We start from the raw sequence: 27,819 nt of genomic DNA on the forward strand, positions 1-27,819 counted from the left end.
CTCTGCCTTAAGAAATACACAAAAGTCCCAGAGAATTCAGTGAGAATTACATGTGTTTATCCCAGGACAGAATTTGTCTTGTTATCCACCTTTATCTGTCTAGTCTTGATTTGCATGGATCACAGAGAAGGTGCAACAAAATTCCTAAAGGTCAAACAAGGGCTCCTTTTTTTGGATATATATAATTCATACATTAACTAGAATCATTGAATCGTAGGACTGGAAGGGACCTCGAGAGGTCTTCTAATCCTGTCCCCTCCACTCAAGGCAGGACCACGCATTATCTAGACCATCCCTGACAGGCTGAATATTGGTATAGTTTTAGAATAGTTTTATTGGTATCGTTTTAGAGTATTCAAAGTTTTAGAGTTGAATACTGGTATAGTTTTTCCACAATTTGAGGAGTAGCCTATATTATATTTAAATCTCTATGTTTAACAGAGTTACACTAAGAAACTATTTACCGTTCTATTAACCGCAGTCATTAAGCTCATTCTTAGGGGTATAGTAGGACCACACATTGGCTTCATCACATTTTTTTTTATTTATAAATATGATTAAAACTTAATAAGACAAAAATTCTCAACATTTGGAATCTATGGACTGCCTATCTGAATTAACTTGTCTTAATTAAATACAAAAAACAATTAATCATATGGAGCATTATTATTACTTGTATTTTATAGCATCTAAGAGCACCACTCAGGGATCAAGGCCCCATTATGCTAGCCCTTTACAAATACAGAACTGCATTACCTCTATTTGTTATATCTGCTGAGACTTCATTAGCAATTATGAATTAAGTATTCTTTTTCTAGGTCTGTCCTTCAAAAATTCAATAAAATATAAACAAAAAATAAGATTTGCTGCTTGAGACAATAAAATTTCAAAAGCCATCTCAATGTTACACATTTTATGTGTGCACAACGAAGAATTGACTGAGACAGAGAATATTGTTGATCAGGCTGTGTTTCAGAAAAATGTCTATGCACAATTTATTTTCATACTGAAATCAACTGAACCAGCAGTGTTAAAATAGGCCAGTAGAACAAATCAGGCTAACAACAATTTGCAAAGGTTTTTCATTTTGCAGTTCAGGTAATTTTGCAAAGTCATCAGTGGGTTTTTCAACTCTGGTGTTTGAACTCTTTGCAGCAGGGGTTGGCAAAATACATCTTGCAGGCTAAATGTGATGCTCAGTATCCAACGATGTGGTCCACCTTCCTTCTGATAAACAGACATGGCCAAAACAGACTACTTGCTTTATCATGCTATGTTTCCTTTTGATCCAAGTGGAAGGCTGCTGAGATCAAGAAGGAGCATGGGATCTTTAGTGTCTCAGCTACTCCTCCACATTAGAGATAAGGTAAACTTCAATCTGCTCAATTTTATGCCAATTAGGAGGCAAAACCTTTTAAATTAGGGGGCAGATCCTGACTTAAATGGAAACCAGGAGTGCTCAGCTCTTTGCAGAAGTGGACCTTATATGTACTCCTCCAGCTTCAATCTCAATATGTGATCAAAATAGTCCTGGACCCAAGTCTGAGCATCCCCAAACACACACTCATGAACTGTGTAATGAGGATTCACATGTCAGATAAAGTGTACTAATTAAAATAGTTAAAAATAAATAAATGGTTCAGTTGAAACTCAACATCATGTGATTGTTCAACAGCAAATTCATGATGAAGTCACTGCTCACTGGGCCCAGAAAGGGGCAATGAACAACTTCTTTTGGTCCAGTATATCTTAAAACACTTCTCTGCATGCAATGGTGGGAAAAGTTTGCCTACGAGGTGCAGATACTGTGACACTTCTCTTTCCAAAAACTGTTAATGTAGCTCAAATTGAACTTTCAACAGGCTCAGTGGTTGATTGCTCACTTTATCTGGGAAACAATGGGTAGGTGGTTGAAGCCCTGCCTAGCTGAACAATAAATGAAGAGTGGGAGAGTAAATTCTGGGAAAATAATCTTCAAGGATTCTATGGTGGTGAGAAAGAAGCTGGTGGTATTTGATGTCATATACATGTCGTAATCCAAGGTGTTTCCTGTGCTAATGACTAGGTAACACTTCACTATTTATACATTTTCCTATTAATCTTTCTAAATGATTTTGTTTAACCATAATGAGATACATTTTCACTATAGTGTACATATATATTGATCACTTTTCCCATGGAAATACAGCCATCTTTGGAATGAAACCTAGAAAACCATTTAACAGCTCAAAGAAATTTAAGACAGGAAATAAAGAAGATTAATTTAGGACAGGAAACAAAGAAGAAATCAGTATATTTCTGCCCCACCCTTTTTAGGCAATCTGCTGTCATAAGAGACCACTCCAAAGTATTTCTAAATATACTAAGCATGAACCTTTAAGTCAGGAGTAACTCAGCTGAAGGGTTTTGTACTAGTGCTGTGGCACTGGTGCGTTTGGATGGTAGGGGGGCCATCCACCCTGCTCACTAAATTGATCCTGGCAATAAAAGAACTTTTCTTTTTAAACCACAAGGAGATTCCTGAAAGTATTTTACAACTATGTACCCACAAACTGAGCACAAATGGGTAACAATATCTTCCCCACTCCCCACAAAAAGATATCTCAATACTTAGCACTTATATAGTACTTTTCAACTTCATCACATTTTACAAACATTCATTTATTAATCTTCACACACATCCCTATCAGGCACAGAAAATATCATCATCTCCCCTCCCCTTTTTTTTTTTTTTACACATGAGGAAAATAAGTCAGGAGGAGGAGAAGTGATTTGTCCAAGATCACAGAGGGAACCAGTGTCAGAATTCAGTATTTCCTGACACACAGTCCTCTATTCAGAACACTAGCTCCCACTTTTGCTCCATGGAAAAAGGTGAAACACATTACATAATATAACAACAATGGAGAGGTACAAAATAAATGCTTATACCAAATACCCACTGGATGAAAAAATCGAGTAGAACACATCTAACTCTACATTATATAAAAGATTTTTTTTAAAATAGACCCTCAGCAAACTTATTATCATATTCACATCTTCAGCACAGTGACTAACTGCAGAACGATTAGATTAAAAGAACTATTTTAAAAATTGGCTTCAAAGTAACCATAAATACTCATTTTGCAAAACAGCACATTTCATTCCAAGGGATATCCCCATGTAAAACTAGACAGCATGATTGAATTGTCCGCTCCCACACATTCTTACATGAAGATTCTCACGGTAACTACTGCTAATATTGGCCAGAACACTATGACTCTACTTGGCAATTCTAAATCCAAAACATCATGGGTCGAATTCTGTGCTCTTCTGCGCAGCCCTACAGACATCAGTGAGGTTACATGGGTGTAGATGAGGGTAGCATCTGACCCAATACATTTTGGTGTATTTCCTTTCACTAGCTTTCCATTCACACTGGTGTAAGACCAATGAGAGTGACAGGACACTTTGGACCCTTTATTTTCACATTCAGTTCACTTTCATTAGAAAATTGCTTTCTAAAACAAAAAGTCGTCTTGCTATTTGTTCTATGGTAACGTCTCTGTTCTTTCCCCTGTAACCTCATACAGCCAAATCTTGCAGCCCTTGGATAAGCAAAAATCCCATTTGCCTTAATGGGAGTTTTGCCTGCATATTTCTGTTCTAGAGATTGATCCTGCACCAGATGAAGTCAGTATGAGTTTTGTTGTTGACATCAATGGGAGCAGGAACAGGTCTTAGTCTCACTGCAATTTTGCTCTGTTAGAAAGACACACACGGGGATCCACCAATGAAAAGCAGGATTTCCTCAAGAATTTAGGGGCAAGCCAACAAATGTTCTCAATGGGCATCCCAAAAGCGTACACAATTTAAAAAACCCAAACCCCTCAAATAGCTCAGATGGCTTATTTTGGTATTACTAAGGGTATGTCTATACTGACGGCGGCAAAGTCGCCACCATCAGATCGACCTATCTGGATCGATTGAGCAGTCAGTGAAGACCCACTCACTTGATCCACAAGTCGATGCTGGTAAACCACCCCCTCAAGTGGCGTAGCGCTGCGTCGACGGGAACACGGTTCCCATCAGCACAGTGCAGTGAAGACAACGCACAGAAGGGAAGCACAGCAGTTGACGGGAGTTATGCAAGCTATTCTGCGTAGCTTGCGTAACTCCCATCGACTGCCACCGAATCGCCAGGTCGGTGTAGACCAGGGCTAAGTAAGAGGTGAGCGGGGAGAGACTTTAAAGAAGTGAATTAAGGGGGAAAAGCAAAATAAAAGTGTGGCGGGACCACACTTTCTTTAAGACTTTGGGGAAAACATTTAAAAGTTAATTGATACAATCTCCCCAGATATATGTTTTCTGTGTTTCGATAACTTGGCCAGGAACTGAAACACTAACAGAAAATGTCTCTTGTGTGTTACTGGCTGGAATACAGTGTTTCTGACAGGCCAGAGAAAAGGGCAATAGGGATGAACAATCTTTTGTGCTGAATTTCAACTTTTTAATGAGAATTATATTACATCAATACTTGGACTTTGTATTTGACACTTAATACACCTAGATTGCCATTTGGATATTACTGGAAGCAAATGTTCTAACAAAAATACATGTTAAAATATTTAAAAACATATCTTAAGTTGCTATTAATTTTTACAAAAAATAAAGTTCATACAAAATCTATATCTGCCTATCTTTGGTATTTATATATAGTGCCAGTCACCATAGTATCTAGGCACAGATGCTACAGAATACTGCATTTCTAGTAACAAATGAAAAGTCCCATCAGTACTTTGCTACTACGAGGGACACTAAACACTTTTAGAATTGGCACAGAAAAATATTTAAGCAATTTTTTGAGTCAAATTTAAAAAAACAACAAATCTAAAAAAGATCCTTTGGTCTCTTGGAAAATCAATGCTTTTATTTCAGTGCTACTCTGTGCTCTCCTCGTGCTATATGTGAGGAGAACTCATATCTGTCATGGCTTCTGTACCCACACATGTTGCATTCGAAAGGATCACGGAATCCGTGGCATCCCATATGAATGGTGAACATCACATAATCCAAAAACAAGACGCGACAATGGTCACATCTGTAGACCCCGATGACGTCACCTTCCTTACTGATAACCTTAAAGGCATCGCGCGGGCATATGGTTGGTGGCTTAATTATGTCATATGGCCTTGGAAGCTCCTTCAAGGATTGGAGGCCATTCCGGACCTGGGAGGGGATCATTTGGTTTTGATGGTAGGTGTGATTCTGGCGCTCCTCATGGTTGCTGTCAGTGTCTGTGGAGTCTTGGCCACTGTTGTTTGGGGAAAGGCCTCTGTCAGAAGACAAACTTTTGTCTCTAAGGTGGGCATGGCTCTTCTCTGTGTCTTGTGGGTTGCCATTTGGCATTTCAGAGCGGGTGAGCGGTATGGGATACAAGCTGCTGATGACAGGGACCATCTCAGAAGTGGGAGCTGGTGGGGTTTGCACAAGGGGACGCAGTGCTTCTGCTCCAAGATAGCTGATCGCATTATTTATGGCCTGGTCCATCATACGTCCTTGCATCATATCACTTTCCTTTTCATACAAGAAACTGGAATTGTAATTAATGTCAAAGCTATGTCGCTTCTCACCTACAAGAGAGGAAAGAAACTGAATTACTGAGTGCCCTGTACAAGTATTGAAACTCTAGGATACTTTTCTAAATAGCAGTAGTCTCTGAGAAAGAAAGAGATTTGAATTTAGCTTATATGTTCTTTGGGCAGGGATGCTGTTTGTGTAAGTGAACTGACTTTTTGAAGCACAAGTCCAGAAGAAATGGAGAAATAGAGAAGTTAGTTAAGCAATTTGCTGGCCAATCCAACACTGAGCCTGATAGTTCTGGGATTTAAGGAAAAGAATAACATTAGGAAAGATCATCAAGGATTCATTTCCTTCATCTTTATAGAAATCCGTTTATGAAAAGCAAAACTGGCAAAAAAAATCAATTAGTCAATAAACAAAATCCATAGTAGGTCCTTTAGAACAGTCCCTCTAGCTCTTCGATCATCTCCTGAGAAATTGAACTCTTCTGTGACAGGAAGGATAAACTGGCTTTCTCTATACCATTCATTGCTTCATATATATCTGACACATTCTCCTTTTACTTATCTCTTTCTAAATTAAGTAGTTGGAAGGCCCTTTCAATAAGGTTACATAGGCGTAATTCTGGGAAGATCGTCCTTGATCTTTCTACATTTCTTTGCATGGGAGCTCCCCCCTTAAGCATTCTTTTTGTAGCTCTTTTGTTCTTATTGGGCCTGATTCATCCTAACTGATGTTACTACAGTTTCACACCGTTACCTGCGTGTAAAACTGTAGAAGTACAATGGAGAATTATGCCCATTGTATTTGACTACATTAAAATTAACAAGAATTTATGCCTATTTCCAACCTAGTCTGTGACATAATATAGCTCTCCCTTGGACTGGAATTGTGTCCTTTTAACTCTGTGAAAGTTCTCAGATAATGCAGAATTGGCAGCCATATAATTAGAGATAATGTATTCTTTTGGAACATTACAACATCATCTAACATATGGCTAGATTTTTACTCTCTCTAATGCAGTCAGAAAGGGGTGCAAAGCCCATCCCTGCCCTGGCTGTGTTAATACTGCATCCATTGCACTCAGGCATGGAGAGAACGGGGAGAGAGCAAACTCACCTCACACCCTTACTAGCAAAAGATGGGACAAGAAAGGTTAGTATGGGTGGAGCCATGGTCCTGACCCTTTGTGTGCCAGGTGCAAGGAAGGAAGAAAGCTGCACTCCAAAAAAGGCTGAAGTAACTCTTTTGTGGATGTCTAGAAATAAGTAACTGAATTTTGTGGTTAAATGAAGCTTACAATCTTTCATACTTAAGAAAATGGACAAGCCTGAATGTTCACATGCAAGTGACTTGCATCAGATCCACTAATCTCTGAGTTACGGTAACTTGAATAGTACAGATGTTTATCAGTCACCTGTAGACACTATGACTCAATGTATATGAAACTCACTAGGTTTCACTGCAAAGACAGCAAAACCAGCAGCTCACGTTTCTTTTATAAAACACTTTTATAAAAAAGGTTACTGAACCACAAGAATGTAACTGCTTCCAACCCTCAGCAAACCGTATGATCCAACTTCTATTCAGAAGGAACAAAAGTGGTATAACACATTTGAATGACTCATAATACCAGTTCTAGACAAATGAAAGGTTTAATCAAAACTGAAATAAAAAAAGTAACCAGAGCAAAAATATACAGAATCTTACTATGAAACTCCTGTTAAAAAGCTCAGCAGTCATTGAAATAAGACATGAAACAAAAGTCCTGCCCTCTTGTGGTCATTAATGATCTCATAGTACTTTTCCCAATAGAGATGTGAGTCCTCATGTTCTGTTCAAATTTAGTTAATTCCAATCTGCTTCCCTAAAATTCTATGTGATAGTTCAATTAGATAAAATATCCTCCTTCACTCCCCTGATATAAATAGGCCTGTCATGTGCTGTGCACCTTTAAAAAGTTTCCATATTCCACACCAGAAACAGTGGTGGGTGAATGATTCCTATATATATTTATCAGGTTATTAAGTCTGTAAAGCAGTTTGGGATGAAAGATGTTACATATTAAATAATATAGTAAGTGGAATTATTATTAGATCTCACTATTGAAGGCATTAAATGTCATAAAATTAATAAGTGTATATTCTTCACTGCATTTACATCATACTGAATGATAACAAAACATTACAGGCAAACAGATAGTGTTCCTCTGGTTTTGTTGTGTTGTAAATCAGCAACCCTTTGCTTAAAAGGAGACAAAAGACAGATCAAACGTTGCCCCATTAGGAAAGCAACAAGACGGGCAAAAGAAAAGAAGAGTAGATTGGGAAAAGGCAAGAGAGCGTGACGGCAATGGAATAAAGAAGATTAATTAGGGCACAAAGCAGTGATGCAATTTTATTTATTGCAGAATTGTGGGACAATGCAAGAGATTACTTTGAGTTAAGTTGCTATTGCTCCCCAAGGAAGTATCACAAAGTTACTGTGAAAAAGCAAATTAAGAACCAAGCCTACGTTGTCTTTTACTGTTCATTTACTAAGCAAGCTACTACCCATTTTAAGAAACATCTTTCCCCAATTTATCTTTTTCACTCAGTGCAATGCAAAACTTTCACCTTCAGAATTCACACATGATCATATAATGCATAACACATAGTCAGTTGCTGCTCAGTGATGTCTACTCTATAGCAGTGTGCAGATTTTTATGACATGATGAGGTGTGGACACTGGAAAAAGGGAGTGAACCTGCTTCCTGTTGCTCTGCTAACCAAGGCAGGCCATTTTTCATTAGTTACTTCACACCGAGAGCTGGTGGTATTTGCTGAAGTTTCAAAACTGCACTTGCACATTTACCACTGGTGAGAAAGATATTTTAAATACGGCTCTCAAAATGAAGAGAACATTGTTTAATAAAGAAAGAAGTAGCACACAATGGGCCAGATGGGCAGTTGTGTAAACTGGTACAGATTAATTGACTTCAATAGAGCTACTCTTATCTACACCAGCTGAGGATTGAGTCCAATGTATGTTCTATTCAAGAGATGAGGGAACATCAGCATAGTCAGTATCGAGTGCTAGTTTAATTAAAAGGTGTGCCTGCCAAGCCATATTCATTTTACTGTATGTTAACTGAAATGGGTAATTATAGAGTGCTAAATACTACATGTTTGGTGCACATAAGCACACCTTAGAAATCTGGCAGGAAGATGGGGAATGCAAGATGGACATCTTTCACCTGAACAGTTCTTCTCCCCAAACCCATGGAAAGGCCAAAGACAGAGCCTCTGCAACAGGAGCCATAAAGGGATGGTCTCAGGTAGGTTTTAGGAGTCAGGGGTATGGTCTGTTCATGTGTATATATATATGTCCTGGCGACTGCAACTGCATACATCCACACAAATTATTTACACAATGGGGCCACTGCTGGTCAGAATGTCATACATAATCTTTTAGAGCCATTTACATGATGGGCCAGAATTTGGCCTAAAAAATGTCTGAGAGTCTGGAGTGTCACCAGGTTTACGAGGTGTCAATAGACACTTAGATAACTTTTCTGGCCAGTAGACTTCTTTCACAGAAATGAGCCTAGGCTGGCCTGTTGGTTTACATTGCCTTAGCCTTCCTTTCTGAGGAAATGAAAAATCAGCACCCTTCTGAGAACTCTGTTTCCCAAGAAATCACAAAACTGTCCTGGCAGATTTTCCCTCCTACACATATAGTTCAAGAAGTCACAAAAGTTAAGTCAAGGTCGGACAGACTGCTGCTGCAAACATGCCACTCAAAAATAAAAGGGAGTGAATGACTCATGCTTTTTTCACATATTACCCAACAATATTATGTCTGTAGTAGAGATTCTAGAGGAACAGCATATTTCAGAACTCACTTACTCTGCATCTCTTCAGAGAATGTCCCCTGACCCGCCCAACCTTACCTCCCAAAACACTTCTTTATACCAATGTGTCAGCTCGCACTGTTAATAAACTGTATCACTGGAGCATTACAATAAAATCAAAAAGGGTTTCATCCCACAAGATTCCGAGCACACTGGCCCCAATCCAGCAAAGCATTTCAGCTCATGTTTAACTTTAAGCGCATGCTTAAGTTCTACTGAAAAGTTCAACATATGCTTACGTGGTTTACTGAATCAAGGACTAAGTTCTTTGTTGTATTCGGCAAAAGTGTTTAGCACCTTGCGAAGTCACACCCCCAATGAATTGTGATAACAAAAATCTGAGGTTGCTCTCAATACCATAAAGAAGAGCTAAAGAACTTGAAAGCATTATAAGAATCACACGATAGCCTAAAAGGCCTAAGCCCCAAGGCCAAAATTTTCAAAGCTGGGTACCTTAAGTTAAAAGTGGCTTGTTTTTAGTCAAGTGATAAAAGTCCAGCAGTTCCCACTGAAACCAATGGGTGCTGCAGGTGCTCAGCACCTTTGCAAATCAGGCCACTTTTATTTAGACATCTAAATATGGATTTAGGAGCCTACCCACTGGTACCCAGCTTTGAAAATTTGGGCTCAGGATTTCAAAAAACATCCTTAGTACCCCTCTGATCTGCACCCTGCATAGACTATATGAAAATGGATTGCTCAAATTCTGGCAGTTGATTTCTGTCACTATCCTCTATCTCGCTCTTCTCCTGTGAGTGTGAATGTAAATTACCACACAGCTCAGTTTTTGCAACAGAAAATGTATATTAAGAAAAGTAAGCATCCTGTACCACATATATCCTTCTGGAAAATGTATGATTAAAACATTATTAGTGGTAATGTTGAATAACTGCAGGCTAATTAAACCCCTGAACTAGAACACAACTTCATATAGTACAAAATTAGGTTCAATTTTTATTTTTGTTTAAGGCAAATTAAATAACTATGACCAACAGACAGAAGTAACAGCATCAAACAATTGCTGAGAAACAGCTCAGATATACAGGATTATTTAAAAACTATACCTTTGATTAGTTAGCTATTTTAATTAAAATACAGCAGTGTATAGTTTCCTATTTAAATTTGCAACAAATCTAGCTATAGATGAGATAAGTATTATGATTACTATATACCCATTTGAGCAATGTGTTTTAAACTTGTTCTGATTTTTGTAGAAAACATCAGGTATATTTTAGCAAACTAGTGTTATAAATTATAGTCAAATATTTTTCTGTGATAATTTGTTTATAATCTCATTTTGAAAGCCCAAGATTCAATAAAACTGAAATGAAAGCTATTTTATAAACATTCAATTAAGAAAACAACAAATTATGTCAGACTTTGATATTTAAGTTTTCGAGTTTGCCAAACATTGATTTTATTAAACTAAATCCAAAACAAATTCTGTGGAAATGTACTGTGGTCATATTTTTTTAACCAGAGCAAGAAAGGGGTTGACACTATCAATCAGATTAAAATTTTTAAAAATGACTTTAAAAAATTCAGTAATTTTCTGTCTTTGGGCTCTATTCTGCAGTGCCATAGGCTTCCTGCAAGGAAGTACTGAGCACTTTCAACTTCCATTGATTACAATGAGGGTTGAATATACTCAAATCCTAACAGGATCAAGCCCTTTGATTTTTCCACTGTAAAGCCCTGATAGAAAGGTTTTCACACACACATACAGCTCCAAAACAAACAACCCCCCCCAAATGTATATTTTAATTGTTCATGAAAACACTAACACAAACATACACAAAATACAGTATGAATTTATATCTATTTGTCATTTATCTAATTGTACAATTTCTGTTGTTTATCAAATACCTATAACCAGTAAGTAGAAGCACAGCAGGAAAGCAGAAGTTACCTTATTTAAATACACGATGGACTAGAAAAGGCCCTTCATGACAAGTACTTCTATTGTACTGTTAGTTACCAGCGCTCACACAATTAACTGCTACATGTGAAAAGACTTTTTATTCTTACCAATAAATTTCTGAGGCATTGAACTTTTTCGCTTTGCCACGTTGCTCGCTAACCTGTCCAGCACGAGTGCTCTTTCAGTCCCCATCTCTGCTTTGATGTGCCTTGCCTCCACGCTTGCTAGTTTGGAAAATGTGAAAAGAAAACACACGTAGGTTAAAAAAAATTTTTTTTAAAAGGAAGAGATGAATGGTTTAATCTCCAGAGTTTGCCACGGTAACTGGAAGGAAACAGTTTGGAGATCTGATGTAAACTTGTTTTGTTGTTTTTCTGTTGTTCCTTGCGTCTTGGGCACCAGTTGTGGTCAGTGGAACCAAGCACAGAAACGCACACAAATCTTGCAGTCTTAAGCTCGTGCAGGAGAGCATAACCCATACAAAACCAATATCTTCATTAGCAAGAGGAAGTGTAAAATAAACAGGCTGGACGTGGTTGGTTACAAAATACAGATGGAGATATAAGCCCTGCTCAGCTTTCCTTTTGATTCTGAGTAACACTATGTGACACCTGCAGACCAACATAATTCTTCAAGACAGCTTCAAAAAAAAGATACAGTCCCTTTGTTATATTATCAAAAAAGCACAAGTATTTTAATAATACTGCTCAGAAACAGGGGTCTTTAGTAAGCTAGCAACAAAAAAACCCATAAAATCTTTCTGTACATTTTATATTTTCTAAAATAGCCTTACAATATTGTCTCCTATTCCAATTTTTTCCAGATTCTAGAGAGAGTCTATTACCTAGTCTTACATTTTTGTTCTGTTTGTTACAATTGAAACTAACTGTACACCCTCTATCTATGCATCACTTGCAGTATTATCATTAACTATTCAGAGCTATTTAAAACTATTTAAATTGCCCAGAACTTCTAAAACTTAGGAATACTCGGTGTGTGTGTCTGTTCTATGCACTGTTCATCTAGTGCTGGGACTCTTGGCCATTTTGAGCAACTTACCATTTTCCAGAATAAGACCCTAACTGTACTAGCCCGTGCCCATTGTCACACCGCTGTGGATGCTCTCAACCTCATCAAATCTTTCCAGACTTATGGACTGGACCAGTCATGGCTATTTGTTTGCCACCTTAACCAAATATTGCCAGTCTCATTCTGATTTTAACTGCTCTAGCCCCCAAATTCTTGTTTTCTCCTTGGGTACAGGTATTATTATTAGTGATATGTATTAGAGCAACTCTAAAAGGCACTAACCAAGATTAGGGCCCCACAGTGATAGGAACTAAACAAACATATAAGAGACAAACTCTGCCCCAAAGAGCTTACAATTTAAATAGACAAGATGGACAAAGGGTGGGAGGGGAAGTGACTTGACCAAGGTCACACAGCAGGTTGGGCTGTGGGATGACCTCACTGTAAACTAACAATTTAAATGTTATATTATTTCACATGGATACCATAAGATTTGGTATCTTCTCTAAACAGGAGATAAGTCTTATAATAAATGGAGGATACATAAACACTTTGGTACTGCAGACCAATTAAGCGCAGTTTATAAATATTAGACCTAAATTAATATTTTTGCAGTAGAAATAATGTAAAATATGGCTGTAATAATAAAAATGCAATATCATCCTCTTTTAATCTATTGTGTGGCATTTTTCTGACATTTCAAAATAAGTTAAACCTTACATATTTACTGTTACTGGTATCAGATGTATTTCAATCAGTACTAACCATGACTCACCAAACCTCAGCCATGATTAGTTAATTTGTCAGTGTTTGTACAGCATTTTGAAAAGGTGAAGTGGTTCACAAAGTGTTAAGTATCAAACTGCTCCTGTCATGAAATCTAGCTATGTGTCTGACTCAGAATGGATGGAATAATAGCGTCTGTTTCACCACTGTGTTACTATGGTTTTATTCCGGATGTATCTCCATTGATTTACATGATAAATCAGGTCCACAAGTGAACACATTCATAGTACTTTAAAGATAATAATATCTTGTGTTTATATTATGATTATTTTTAATCTAAAGGATCCCAACACGCTAAAAAAAAATAAGAAATATATACACACTATAAACAGAGATCACTTTATCAACTGCTAAAATGAAGCTGGCTCTAGGGTGAAATAGTATATAAATACAACATAGCAATTTAAGTGAGGAAGTGAAGAAGAATATCAGAACCAGTTGAAACTGCAAGAGAAAGTTAAGTAGGCAGAATGTAATTACCCAAGTTTGTTTTTGGCCAGGCTCTTTGGTTTAACTCTTGCAAATAGTGCAACGGGATCTTTAATGTCAGCTTACATATCATCCAAAAGCTGTCACATTCAGCAATATAACAACACCCCAGCATCATGTTGGGGTATTTAGTTTGATACTAATTCAGGAAGAAGAGCGTCCCCTACTGAATCCCCAGCACCACTCTGTATGGCACCTTTGGTCTCCTATCCAAGTTCTAAACCCAGTAAGCTTGTGATTTTGACAGGATCACTGTACAAGGCAGTTTGCTATTAATAATGAAATAAACTCAGCAACCCACATCTCCCCTAAACAAAAAACAGCTAAATAGTATGTTTTCAACTGTGGTCACTTTTTATACCCAGAAGCTTTTCACTGCATTGAAAAATATCAAAGCACAAGAGAACACAATAAATCTGTGATAAGAGTACTGTTTACGTGTTTATTTCTCTCCTGTTCATAGCTCTGGGATGGTTTGCTTTTTCTATTTTCTTTGATTCCTCCTACGCATCTATGTCTTTCATAGTATCCTCTCATCAGTTTTTGTTGGTGTTTTTTAATATACATTCTCAGATCTACCTAATCTATCTATTGACAGAACTGTAGGAGTGAGAAACAATTAATGCAAGATATTTTACTATAACTATATTGGGAGTTATCCTTAGCATCTTGATGTCATACTGGTTTTATCAATGCCATTTATTTACCACTGATGGAACCTAACTACATTACAGTCTAAAATGGTAGACACGCAGCTTCCTGCTGGGTGACACTAATATTTTCTGCAGAGAAGAGATTGCTGAAGAGACACTAAATATTGACCTACATAGTATGTTCTGGGTCATCGGCAAATGTCAGTCTTCTAGCCTGTTGTATGTCTCATGATTTTAAGCTTTTCTTCTGCATGCCAGAAGCTCTTTGTTTTAAAGAAAACAGATCACATTCTTTTTATTGGCTGCAAAATATATCTGCAATCTCTTCAAAATGTAGTTCTAGAAAAACAATAAGTTTGTTCGGTAACAGGTGTACTTGCTTAGACTCAGCTGTCCCACACCTTAACAGTGTAGCTCTCCCTGTCCAAAGGCTGGCCTGAGATAATCCCATCTAACTGTTCATTCCAGTCCATTTAATAAATAAATAAAACTTTGCAGTTATATAGCACTTTTCCTGATCCAAAGATCACAAAACACTCCTCAAAGGTGGATAAGTATCTTCATGTCCATTTTATAGATGAAGAAATTGAGGCTCAAAGTGGTAACACATCTTCTAAAGTGACTGCAATTGCCATTGGTCAGTCTTTGGCCTGTCTTTAGGAATGGATCCCACATCTCCTGATTCCTATTCTGGTACTTTATTCACTGCATTTTCCAAGTAGAAACTGTCATTTCAACATGCTGCTAATAATATAATTTAAATATACCATGATTTTTTTTTTTTGGTCACTTATTTACCTAGGATGGCTCAGAAGGATCTGGATTTAAATCAGCAACCAGCTGAAAACTAATTTCTGGATGGCTTGACAGAGGCACAAGGAAATGACAGATGACATGCCCAAGTTTACAAAGTGACTAACTGAACAGTGTGAAGGAAAACCTAGACTCTTAATGAAGTTATACTACTTCAGATTGTGATCTTGATATGTCTTTCAAATTTTTGGATGGGACAACACCATTAGTCTTGCCATGAGTGCAGAGGTCTGAACTAGATGATCTCTCGAGGTCCCTTCTAGTCCTACGATCCTATACAAACTCTAAGTGTACTGCAGGAAGTGTTGGAGACTCATTAGGTAGCACTCTTCCCTCTGAACCTTTACTAATCAATGCGCTAGCATGGAGTTAGAAATACTGAGGAGCTGACTTTCAGGTGAAATGTAAAGCCAAGTTCCTGATCACAGCATTCTACCCAAAAGTAGGACAACGTTAGCTCTAGTGTCTTAACCACTTTCAAACTTGAATTATTGCCTTTTGCTTAACTAAATTCTCCCTGAAGTCGCAGTTGGTTATGGCATTCTTCACTTGATGTCTTAGACTTCTGTATAGTGCTTATAAGTGCTGTTGTCCACCCCATCAGTGTGTGCATTTCAGTGATAGTCCTGTGTTTATAAAACATTTTGAGATTAAAAGCATTACATACATGTGAGCTATAACCATTATCATTATCACCAGTCTTTTGTTATAACCATTAGATAACAATTACTCATTTCTTAAGACAGCAGGGTCTCTAGTAAGCTGTACTGTCTTTTACCGTGCTGTAGTAATAAAGGGAGCTAGTACTTTTCTTCCAGTCATGAACATTAATATTTTATCATTTGGTCTGTAATTAATTGTTTCCACAATGTGGTTTCTGTCACATTGTGACTATACTTTTTAGAGCATCTGGGCATCACTAGCAAAGCCTGAAAAGCTAAATAAAGCTCAAATTAGAGGCATTGCTTCCTGTCACATCTACTGTGTGGTCACTAAATAATGGAGAGTGGAACATAGAGGTGGCTTATTGTGCTACGAAAATGGTGTGATCAGAGATTGTTATCGAGGACTGAGCTAAATTCTAACAATACTGTTACATAAAATCTTTTTTCAGCAATATTGTTACAATGCCACATTCTGAGCAAGTAGAATAGTAAAATGCAATGAGAAGCTATTTAAAATTTTAAAAGAATGGATTAACTGGACATTGCAAAAAATACTGTTTAACTATAATTCTAGTTTTTTATTTATTTGCCTTTTTCTTCAATTCATTTGTTTCCACACTGTAGTTTTACAAACACTCTGACCTTTCAGTTTTAAGGGATACATTAGGTTTCCATAATACAACTTGTATTCTGCTGCTGCTGCTACTACCACTACCACTATGTTATGTTTTTCCTCCAGTGATCTCAAAGAGCTTTACAAACAATCATTAAGTAAGCCTCACAACCTTCTGGTAAGATAGGTGCAGTAAATCTTATACCTATTTTAGAGAAAGATAAACTGAGGCATTAAGAGGGTAAGACACTTACAGGACTCCCAGTCTCCTGATATTACTTTTAAGCTTTTGGAATTCAACTTCAGATATATGGACTTTCTCCAGGAGTCATTAAAAAGAGTAAACATTCTCCAAACTTTGTAGAGAGCCTCTGGGCCTTAGGGAAGTTATGTGTTTGTTTTTAGTTTATTTTTTAATAAAGAAGGTTAATGTTTGCATTTGGAAGTTAGTAACAAGCTACAACTATTGGAGAAGGATGAGAAAAATATGGAATCTGCCTGCAAATTTTATCCTCCTGAAAGCAGTGGGGAATAGGCTTGGAAATGAAAACATGGATCTATCTTGAGGAAGAACTTTGTGAAGTATAATGTCTGCTCCTGGAGTCTATCTAGTACCTCTCCAAGGAGACCGGTCCCACAAATGAGAGTTACCTTCTTTGCTGCCTGTGGCTTAAGCCAGAGTAAACTTCTGGCTTTTATTCCAGAGAATATAGGTCTTGGTCTTATTCTGCTCTGGTTTTCATAGAAGAGAGTAAATGGAAAAATTTGATCCATTTAAATTACAAATCACAATATTCATCCAGTTCTGAGATTTAGGATAAAATTTTCAAAAGGGCCTACGTGATGTAGAAGCCTGAATCCCATTTTCAAAAGAGATTTAGGCACTTAGGAATCTAAACCCTATTGACTTTTGATGAGACCAATGCACTTAAATGCCTAAAATCACTTTTGAAAATATGATTTAGAAACCCAACATCTCTTAAGTATTTTTTAACATTATCCTGAACGTCTAAAAATGTCAGAGCAACATTGTAATGTGTCTCCTTGAAGCAGCATATAGAAATAATCTAACTGTTCCCATGGCTGGTGTATATAATCCCATGTTCCTATTACTATTATCCTCATCTTCCCCAACAATTTCCTCCATTTATTTAATACAACCTTTGCTGCATCTTGTCTTAAATTAGGGTGTAAAGTTCTTCTGGATACAGACTGTCTTTTTGCATCTATTATAATGAGGCTCTTGTACTACTTAGGCTTTTGGACACCACTGTAATAAATAATAACAACAACAATCCCAATAGCAGCTGCAGCAGCAGCAGGGTTACAGGTAGGAGGAACAATGACATGATATTTGAAGATTTTGTTCTTGCAATCTCAACCTGTGAGAAAAAAATGCTACATTGAGGGTGGAAATTTCTGAAATGTTGACAAATCTAAGGTGAATCTTTTTGCATATCAGTCATTGTGATCAATACACATTCTACATGTAGAATGAGGACATAACATGCCATCTAATACAGTGCCTATCAGCAGAGAATTGAATAGAAATGTCTCAGCAAGATTGAAGTTCCTGTTTTTCATAAATCTTACAACCCTCCTAAAAAACACTGCAATATTTTTAAGGTGTGAGGTCTTAAAGGCAGCGTATACTGATGCATAATGCTATACTGGAAATGTATACTTCCTCTATGACCAATTTATAGCACACTATACTACTTTAGTACTGTACTTCACAGATTTTGGATAAGTGAAAAGTTGCCATTCTGAAGTGAGTACAAGTGATGGGAACTACTATAAAGCAGAAATCTACAGTAGGTATAAAGTTTCCATGCCTCTCTTTCCACATGGTGGGCACCTCAATGTGATTGTCACTATGTGAGTGTACTGTGTAACATAAAACCGCAGTTATAGTATGTGCAGGTTCTCATGAAAATCACAACTTGCTGACACACTCAATTAACCATTTACTTTTACTGAAACTCAACACATTTCCTTGTGTGCAAAAAGGAAAATACTATGAAACACTAATGAACTTTGATCAATCATCATTTCCTGAATTTTTGTTTTGCACACTAAAAGCCAAACCTGCAAGCAGTTCTGCAAGGTGGGGAGGAATCCCTGCACCCATTTCAGAGTCCTAATAAATCAACAGGGCTCCATGCGGGTGCAATGGTTTACCTTTGTGGTGCTGCTTGCGGAATTAGGGTTTAAAAGAGCTGAATATTTTTTCTTGATAGCCATGTCCATACAAGAATTTTGTTATGTTTGAAGGATCCATGTTAATTCTGTTACTGTACTTTATTAACTATTACTATTATTTTCACATAAACGGAATTTTAATCCTTATTTTAAATTTTCATTTTATTATGAGGGGAAAACATGCACTTAAACTCTTTGTTTGAAAAGAAACATCTATTTCAAATTCAGAATAAAAAATAAGAGGCTTGATACTTTACATTCACTTTTTAAAGCAGGAAGTTCCTAGCTGTAACAGAAGGAGAATGAGAGCCTAGAATGCTGGTTTTACACGTCTCTCTCCTACTGACCAGTTGTGTAAGCTTTCAGCAAGTCACACTCTCTCTATACCTATGTCAAATGGGGATAATTATACTTTCCTACCTTACAGGAATGTAGTGAGGCTTGTTTTATTCAAGTTTATTTTATGCATTGAAATTCTCTGATGAAAGTTGCTATAGAAAGGGAGAAGATTATTACTGTTACTTATGTCACTGAAATCCAGTATTGGAGTATTGGGATGATGAAAAGGAAAATGGAAGTTCCAAATTATTATTGGAAATTAACTTTTAAATAAGGCGACAAACTCCCCTTAAAAATAAGTAAAGGAATTCAAGTTGCTGGCCAATACAGAAACTACATAAATGCAAAGATAGCTTTCCTGCATTCACAAAATGCTCTTTTCTGTCATTAAACTACTTTGACACTATCACAATATAAAATAGAGGTTTTTAAAAATGTTGTTACAATTTAAAACAATATAAAGAACCTTTACTCTGGTTCTAAATGCTATGCCAATTATTTAAAATTACAGAACTCACTAAGTGAAATCAGCTGACCTCTTCTCCAAGTAGCAATTCATAATCAAATACTCATTGCCTTTGCCTCTATCTCAATTTCCCCATTTCCCTTCAAAATCGAAGTGTAATATATGGGCCCTTTGCAGCATGCCCTGAAAGTGAGTAAATGAAACATGGGTTCTTTATGTCCACATAATATGCATATTTCTATCTCCTTTGCTATTATTCAATATTTCCCATCTAAACTTCTTTCTACACCATAGGCTGGTCAAGGATGTCAGTATCCCCACCTCATTTCCATCCCTTAGCCCCATATTTTTGCAGTTTGAAACACTTGCAAATTCTAACTAATTATGATAGTGTCAAACAGCAAATATTAATCCACTGAAAAATAGTTCTGAATGGACTAACACATGCAAACAATTACTGTAATGAAATACCAGCAGCAACTCATCCAGTGAAATAAACCAAATAATAGTACTAGTGTAGGAGTAATTTAATTTAATTTGTAGGTGTCACCTGCAGAAAGGCTGTTTATGAATCATTCTGGATGTTTTATTGAAAGTAATGATAAAAAAGTGATTAAAATAAAAGCATTCTTTAACTAGCTGCCTGAGGGATGCATTACTCTAGACCTTTTTATAAGATCTGCATCCCCTTAGGTTACTGATAATGATTGTAGTGAAAACTGTTTTCAGGCTGCAAATTAACAGTTTGCCAGATGCCCTTTTTAAGGCCCTGTAACACACAAAGACAAGCACTGTCATCTGATAAACTTACCAGCCTCACACATGCCAGAGCTCTGCAAGTAAGTACGACATCGTTCTTTGTGCTCCTCTAATGAGCTTCTCTGCTTGTAACTTCTTCCACAAAACTCACATTTGTAGGGCTTCTCCACTAGAAAGAAAAGATGGCAGGATAAAATAACCACAGGAGACTGATGAAACACTGCCTTCCTGGCATGCAAGTTTACTGATAACTCTCAATTTAACACTTAGGGAATGCCTCAAATTCCTATATAATGGATAACTATTAATTATTATTATTAAATTAGGGTTAACTAAGGGTGAAATTCAGCCCAGTATGGAGGGTCCATACAAGGCCCTCTTCATTACGTTAGCCACCACTGTCCCACTACAGTGGTGGAATACTGTCAGAGGGCATTGCATGCAAACTGCAAAGGAGGACTCTAATTTGTGTCAAGCAGGCTGGAAAATAATGGACCAAGAGGGGCAGACCAAAGAGAGGAGTTACTAGACCTAGATTTACACAGTAATATATTCCAAACTCCAATATTATGACTGCAGAGGGGTTGTGCTGGAACCCTGCAGACTGCTCACAGGTCTAGATTCAGTTCCCACTCAAACCCTGCAGATCAACCAAGTTTGTGGCGTATGGGATATGAATTCACCCTAGGATAGTAATTGTATGTTAGTAAATTTATAAATAATTGCTAAAAATATATCTGAGATTTTCTAACAAAATGAACATAGCACTTTGCATGGTAGACTTTTCAAATAAATATGCAATAATAGATACATACCTGTTGATACCACACTAACACCACTAATGTTAATAATTATAATTTAATTAGCAATGCCCATGTTGCTTTTAAAAGATCTATTCAGAAGTATCTTCTGCTTCTTGGAAGAATAAAGAGTGCTACTTTGTTCATCCTTAGCATGTCAGAGCAGTTCAGTTATTCTTAATGTATTTCACATCCTATGATTACATGAGGCAGTATTCTTAGGACCGTAAGTTACCCTCCACATTTGCAGAATCAGGAACAGAACCTAGGAGCTCTGATTCTTAGTACTCTACGCCCTAGCGTCTCTTAGCACAATCCCCTAATGTACAGACGTACTTCTGTGAAACAGGGCTTGCATCAGTGTGACTTAACCTGGTGACTTACAAGGGTCAGGCCCTGTCTACACACAATCTTGTACTGACTTAGTTAAACAAGTGTAAGCCCTTGTGTGAAAACTCTTATTTCAGTTTTAGAGTGTCTTATTTCAATGTACTTTAAACATGCTCCTAATGAATTTAAAATAAGCTGAAATAAGCCTTAAATAAAAATATCCACACAGCCTTTTCTGCTGCCTTAATTTAATTAGTTTAAAACACTCCTTAAATTAAACCAGTGCCACTCTATGTGAAGACAGGTTCTAAGGCACATAAGTGCAAGCCCCTTCTTAAATAAGTACAGCTTGCACTCTATACCAGTACAAAAAAATAATCCCCCAAAAAAACCCAAACTCAGTATAGTTAGTTTGTTTATTTATAGTTATAGTTTGTTTATTTAAAGATTTTTTTTAGCATCTTTTAATTAGTCACTGACAGACTGCCAAGAATAACTTCAATCACAAGCTTCTGATTGTAAGGTTATTAGGTCACATATTGTTTGGCAACTGTGCGATTAAGATGTGTTTGAAACACGATGTTTTTATATAAATCTTGTTGGGGACATGTAGTTTTGCTGGACTTGGTCAAAGTCAAACCAGAATCTTGTTTATCCGGGTAAAATAATCTCATTTTAAACTTTGATTCTTTGTGAGGCTAACCTTTTTTTCTGCATGGCGTAGTACATAGATAGTATCTGTCATTCAAAATGCTTTATTTCTAAACCTATATGTAATACGTTAAGGATATATAAAAATAAAAAGGAGCATGTGCAACCTCATTGTTAAAGAGCAGGACTAGGAGTTAGAATTTATGGGTTCTATTCCTGGTTTTGTGAGTGACTTGCAGTGTTGGGACAAGTCACCCCACTTTGTACCTCCATTTCCCAACCGGTAAAATGGATATAATACCTTAATGGGATGTTGAGAGAATTAATTAACATTTGTTAAACACTTTAAGATATTCAGATGAAAGGCACTAAAAAGGGCAAAGTACTATTTGGCAGCTGAGTGACACTGGCAGTTGGTATTCTCCCAGGCCATTCTGATGACAAAGGATAGGATAGCTCTAATAGACAAGAATGAGAGAAAGGCTTAGAGGAGCATACTTTAATGCTACTATAAAAACTGGGAGTCTGATGGCGTGGCCATATCTCCTAATGGAAAGACCATACCTACATGTTATGTGGTGCAAACAAGTGGAGTAGCTGGGTCTCTCTCATAGTACTTTTTCCTGAAAGTAAGGCTTCTTACAGCCTTCTTCCTCACTAGCACATCCATGCAGCAAAGAGCAGAATTTAGCCCAGAGGCAGAATGTACCATAAATAGAACTGGAAGTCATTGCTAATTGGTAGGTCTCCAGAATCCCACTGGCAGATTAAACCTTATTGATTAATTTTCCACAACTGATGTCCTGGTGACACATATTTTCACCTCAAGTGCTTCTGTAGTCACTTACCAGAATGTGTCCTTAAGTGACCTGTTAGTGCATCTCTCCTTTGGCAGGCATAGCTGCAAAGATGACATTTAAAAGGTTTTTCCCCTGTATGTAGTTTAATGTGGCGGAGGAGGTTACCCTTCTGAGTAAAGGAGGCTCCGCACTGATTACACTGGAATGGCCGTTCACCTTAAAATGATATACAAAAAAAGGACATTTAATGTTTATATGGATATCACCTCCAGCCCATCACCCTTTCCTTTTTGGAGGAGAAAAGAATGAGATACTGGATCATATTCTACCCTTAGACATGTACACATTCCTGTTGACCTCAGTAGAAGTTGCATGTGAATCTGGGGAAGGAACTTGGCACAATATGTCCATTTATGAAAAATATTCCAAATGCATAGTTTTTCTGTGGACTGGAAATACATTTTCTTGAGGAAGTTTATTCTAATATGTTCAAAATTTTCAGAAAAAAGACTCTTCTCAGTCTGTACCTAATATGATAGTTGATTTTGTGCTAAGGCATGGTACAAAGAGAAGCATGACACACAAGCAAGATGCAGCAGCAAGCAAAACAGCTTATTCAGTCAAAAACCAAGAATTAAAAAGTACATGACAAAATGCTAGTGCCTTTCATCCCAAATTCTCAAAACACTTCACAAACATGCTTTTACAAACATTCAACCCTGATAAGATATGTAAATATTATTGCACTCATTATGCAGATGGGTAAAGTGAGGCACAGAAAGATTGTGACTTTCCCAAGGTCATATGTGCAGATTCAGAAACAGAACTGAAGAACTGTCATTCCTGCTACCCTATTTTAATCACTAGATCACACTCAAATCATATGTTATAAAAATGTAGCTCTTGTAAGGATAATATAGTGATATTTACCAGTATGGCTACGCTTGTGAACCATCAAGACATTAAGGCTGATGCAGGCTAATCCACAGACATCGCAGTTCATCTTTCCACTAGATGGCCTGATGTTATCATATGAACCAGAATGTCTCTCTAGTTTAATGCTCTCATATTCATTATATTCTCTTGGATAGCTGTAAGGTATTTCAGACTCTTCTGTATTTTCCATAGGCTCTAAATTCAAAGCACTCTCTTCTCTTTCATTGTATTCACCTTTCACTTTAACCAAGTCATCTGCAGATGAAAAATAAAACACAAAATGAAAAATTATTCTGTTGGAAGCTATAATGTGTCTCTAAAACAAATCCATATCAGCTAATTTAATATAGAATTATATTTCAAATATACATGTTTGATGTAAATTCACAAAAATAAGAAAATACAGTTAAGATATCAGTCCTCATGGATCTTGCATTTATAGTGATAATCTTAAAGAAATAACCATTACAAAAATTATACATATATTAATTATATTTTGGGGATATTTTGCTTCTATGCTATATAAATATATAATACACTATATATCATATTATTATTATGTTATATATACTATACAGTATATAAAAGGAAATATTTGGTCACATAATACATAATTAGAGTATAGAAATTATTGCCTTGAGAAATCATTGATGCAAAGAATGCAGGGGATTCTTGCACTTTCTTCTGAAGCATTTGGTTCTTTCCACTTGACTAGATGGACCACAGGTGTGATCCACTATACAGTTCTGCTGTTCCTATATTGCAGTGGAGGAAAGGTCCTTGTAATTTAATTGTTCTCAACAATCCTCATCACGATTTTCACTAATTTTCACTTCAAATAGCAACTTTTATCCAAGGATCTCAAAAGCTTTTAGAAGTATCCATTAATTTTCATGAGGGCTCATTGTATTGGTGAGTAAAACTAGGCATAGCCTAGTGGTCAAATTCCTCCCAAAGATATTTGCCCACAGTCACATAGCACGTGTCTGGCAAAGAACTCAAGTATCTCTGAATTTCAGCATCCTGTCCTATTGCTAGGCCATACTGGGCCTCCTTCTCCTCAATATCCCTGAATAGGCTCCTGGTCCCTTGAGTTTCCATTTTTTCTGGTTCTAGTGGGGTAGCTGTGTTAGTCTGTTTTCAGCAAAACAATGAGAGTTCTGTGGCACCTTAAAGACTAACAAATTTATTTGGACATAAGCTTTTGTGGGCAGAAACTCACTTTGTCAGATGCATCTATTTTTTCTGGATGGCTAATGAATACAACTTCTTAGGTTTCAGTTAGAAAATAGCTCTAGTGGCAAGATGGGAGAGCGGTGCAAGTAGTAAGCCATTTGCAAATAATAGCCTCTGACTCAGGAAATGATGCTCCAGGAGTAAAAATATGAGGAGACTGGCCATTCTCTTAGAGATAAAATATGTAATTTCCTGTTTGAAAGTGTTGCACTCGTGGCCACCTGCTCCTTTCCAGAACTGAGGGTTAAAGTTAAATATGGCCTTCCTGCTAAGCAAGGTGCTTGACCTTTCTCCAATGTATAGAACATGGACTACCAAAACTGCATTATCTCTGCATCTGATAAAGAAATCAGATGAAGAGAAAAAACAATTGGTGCTAATGAAAATGAGGTGACAGCATAAAAAAAAAGTTAAAAAATAAAAACCAAGTAATAAACCCTTTCATAAAGTCAAACTTCTCAGCTAAAGTAAGGAAGAAAAATACTCCTATGTCCTAAATACTTGCAATGAGCTTAGGCATTTATATGGGCACCAAGTATGTTTCTGCCTAAGAATATAATTTTAATATATAATACATAATTTTCTGCCTGTGGCCTTACTTCTAGCTAACAGTGGGTGGGGGGAGCAGGTGAGTATGAGGGTCCTAGTGGTGAGGAAAATTCCAGGAGGTCTCCCTCGGTTTTTCTTCTAGACAATACTGTCAGCAGGAAGTTGGTTTCTTTCCCCTTTCCTCCCATCAGAAGGCAGGTTGGCCCCCAGAGCCCCCAGATCACCTATGGACCCAGACATGTCTCAGGAGGATGGTCCACCAAAGGCAGAGGTTTATCTACACAAGTATGTTATTTCTCCTTATCTGGCTCAGGACTAGCCCAGCCTCTCTATTTGCCTCCTGGCCAGTGCAGATCCTTTGAAATCACATTGACAGAGCTTTTCCTGCTTGAAGCTATTTCTGCTCACCCCTATATCCCCCAGTGGAAGATTTTCCAGAGCAGGCAGGGCTCAAGCAAAAGTTAGTGTAGTGTAGCCTCTAGTTCTATAACTTTGCACAATACCTACTGCTAGTTGTTGGGGGGAATGTTAAACAAAACTCTTTTCCACACGGACTTATCTTTTAATAGAAGAGGGCAATCCTTACAAAATAATTAATCAGGTCTTTCACAGTGTGTTAAAAGAAAGTGCACATTGCAGCTGCACCTTCCAGGTACCTTCAGAAATAGTTTAAATTTCTACTTACTAATCAATGTCTTACCTGTCATCTGTATTAAAGGCAGCTGCTTACTGGAGCAAGACTGCTCTTAACCTCTCATGTAGAAGACTTCTCTACAGTTTTATCCTTTCTGTTTCCCACCACAAGTTCATGGCGCACATCTTTTTACTCTTTAGAGAAATATGCCAATGTTCGTGTATATAATATGCATGTGCTTTATCCCTGATTTTCACATGGGACAGATGTTGCAGACTGGTATAGTTTGGGCTATATTCCATGGTTTCCCTGTAGGAAAATAACTGTGTTTTGCTTTTTCCTTATTGCACACTGTCTGTTTGCAATGTTTTTGTTTTCTTATGATAAATGAGAAGGATGCACCTGAGTTCTGATCAAGGCCCTCCCCCTCCAAATCATCACTACACTTCAGCTGTGGGTGATATCCCACCAAAGCTTGAGTGCTTTTCAGTTTGCATGTAGGCGTTAAAAGAACCTCAACGGAAAACTGCAGCTACTGACAACTAAAAGATAGCAGAACGCAGAACCTATTAGGGAAGAATTATTTCATTTTGAGTGAATGTTGGAATAGAAATATGACCTTCCGCAGCATAAAATGTTGGCCATAGTTAAGAAGAAAATAGTACCACCAAGGTCTGTCAGTGTTTTTGTGATAGGAGAAGACAACAAGTGGCAATATTTGTGCCATTTTCCCAAGGAAAAGAAATACCTAGTAAAAGTGGGTCAGTAATTAATCAAGTGGTAGTTGATGTCTGCATTGCCATGCAGGAGACAAATTCAATTTCTAGCCCTGGACTTTTTGCTTTGCAGGCTGCCAGGCATAGGGAGCAGTATGGAATCATAACACTGGTAACTGGGTGGGGATGCTTCATGTTACTTAAAGAGAGATTTTGACGGTTCTGGAGAATGTCCAATCTGGTCCTCGTCAGTCAAAAGGAGAAGAATGCACAGAATGGGGGAGGAGAATTAAAGTGAGGAAAGACAAGGATATTTTCAAAGGGCTCATTGAGGTACATATAAGAATTATTGCCCCTTGTGTGTTTAGGAAAGTGAAGAAGTTGATATAGAAAAATTAATGAATCTGTCCTGGCCTGGGTAACTACCTTCTTGGGGCCCCTCCTGAAGACAATATACACAGCAGAAAGGATCTGGTAGATTTTACACAACAAAGGCTGGTTTGATGCGTTAAGGCTGATGCACATGGTTTCATTTCCTGAGGTGATGATTATGAGATGAAAGACATACTCCAGAGTAATTTTTTTGGTTCACCTGAAACACTGTAAAAACAATGGGTTCTGGAAAAGATCCAAAATATAAAGCTGTGGTGGCAACATCAGACTGAGTCACCACAGCAACTCTGCATATATATGCTCTATAAAATACAAGAATAATAATAAAAAAGTCAATAACAGCAAATAATTAAGAAAAACAAGTGTGTTGTCTTGGTTATACTCTCTAAGAGGAATTCTCAGGGGAAACAGCCTTCAATTACCATGCTTAATCCAATTCCTTGACATCAAACACAGGGAAAAGAATGTAAGTTTTGTGCACTTACTGAGCAAAGTTTGTTACTGATGTTACAGAAGACAGAAAGATTAAGAATCAGAACCCATTAAAGGCAACAGCACAACAGGGTGATGTTGCTCAAGTATTGC

The 27,819-nt window shown here is 37.3% G+C and overlaps 1 protein-coding gene across 1 annotated transcript in view; it reads right to left on the reverse strand.

Moving 5' to 3' along the window:
• Positions 1 to 4,174: 4,174 nt before the first annotated feature.
• The window catches only part of IKZF3 (IKAROS family zinc finger 3), a 37,471-nt gene continuing 13,826 nt past the window's right edge, over positions 4,175 to 27,819 (reverse strand). The window contains exons 2-6 of the mRNA XM_067540925.1: positions 23,701 to 23,961; positions 22,819 to 22,986; positions 20,242 to 20,358; positions 11,483 to 11,599; positions 4,175 to 5,612 (exon numbers count right to left, since the gene is read on the reverse strand). Coding sequence (XP_067397026.1) covers positions 4,909 to 5,612; positions 11,483 to 11,599; positions 20,242 to 20,358; positions 22,819 to 22,986; positions 23,701 to 23,961 — 1,367 coding nt within the window. The 3' untranslated portion in view covers positions 4,175 to 4,908. The remainder of the gene's footprint in view (positions 5,613 to 11,482; positions 11,600 to 20,241; positions 20,359 to 22,818; positions 22,987 to 23,700; positions 23,962 to 27,819) is intronic.

The sequence above is a fragment of the Emydura macquarii genome, unplaced genomic scaffold, assembly GCF_026122565.2.
Source record: "Emydura macquarii macquarii isolate MOO-44397 ecotype Brisbane River unplaced genomic scaffold, CSIRO-AGI_Emac_v2 contig_629, whole genome shotgun sequence".
NCBI classification, from domain to species: Eukaryota; Metazoa; Chordata; order Testudines; family Chelidae; genus Emydura; species Emydura macquarii.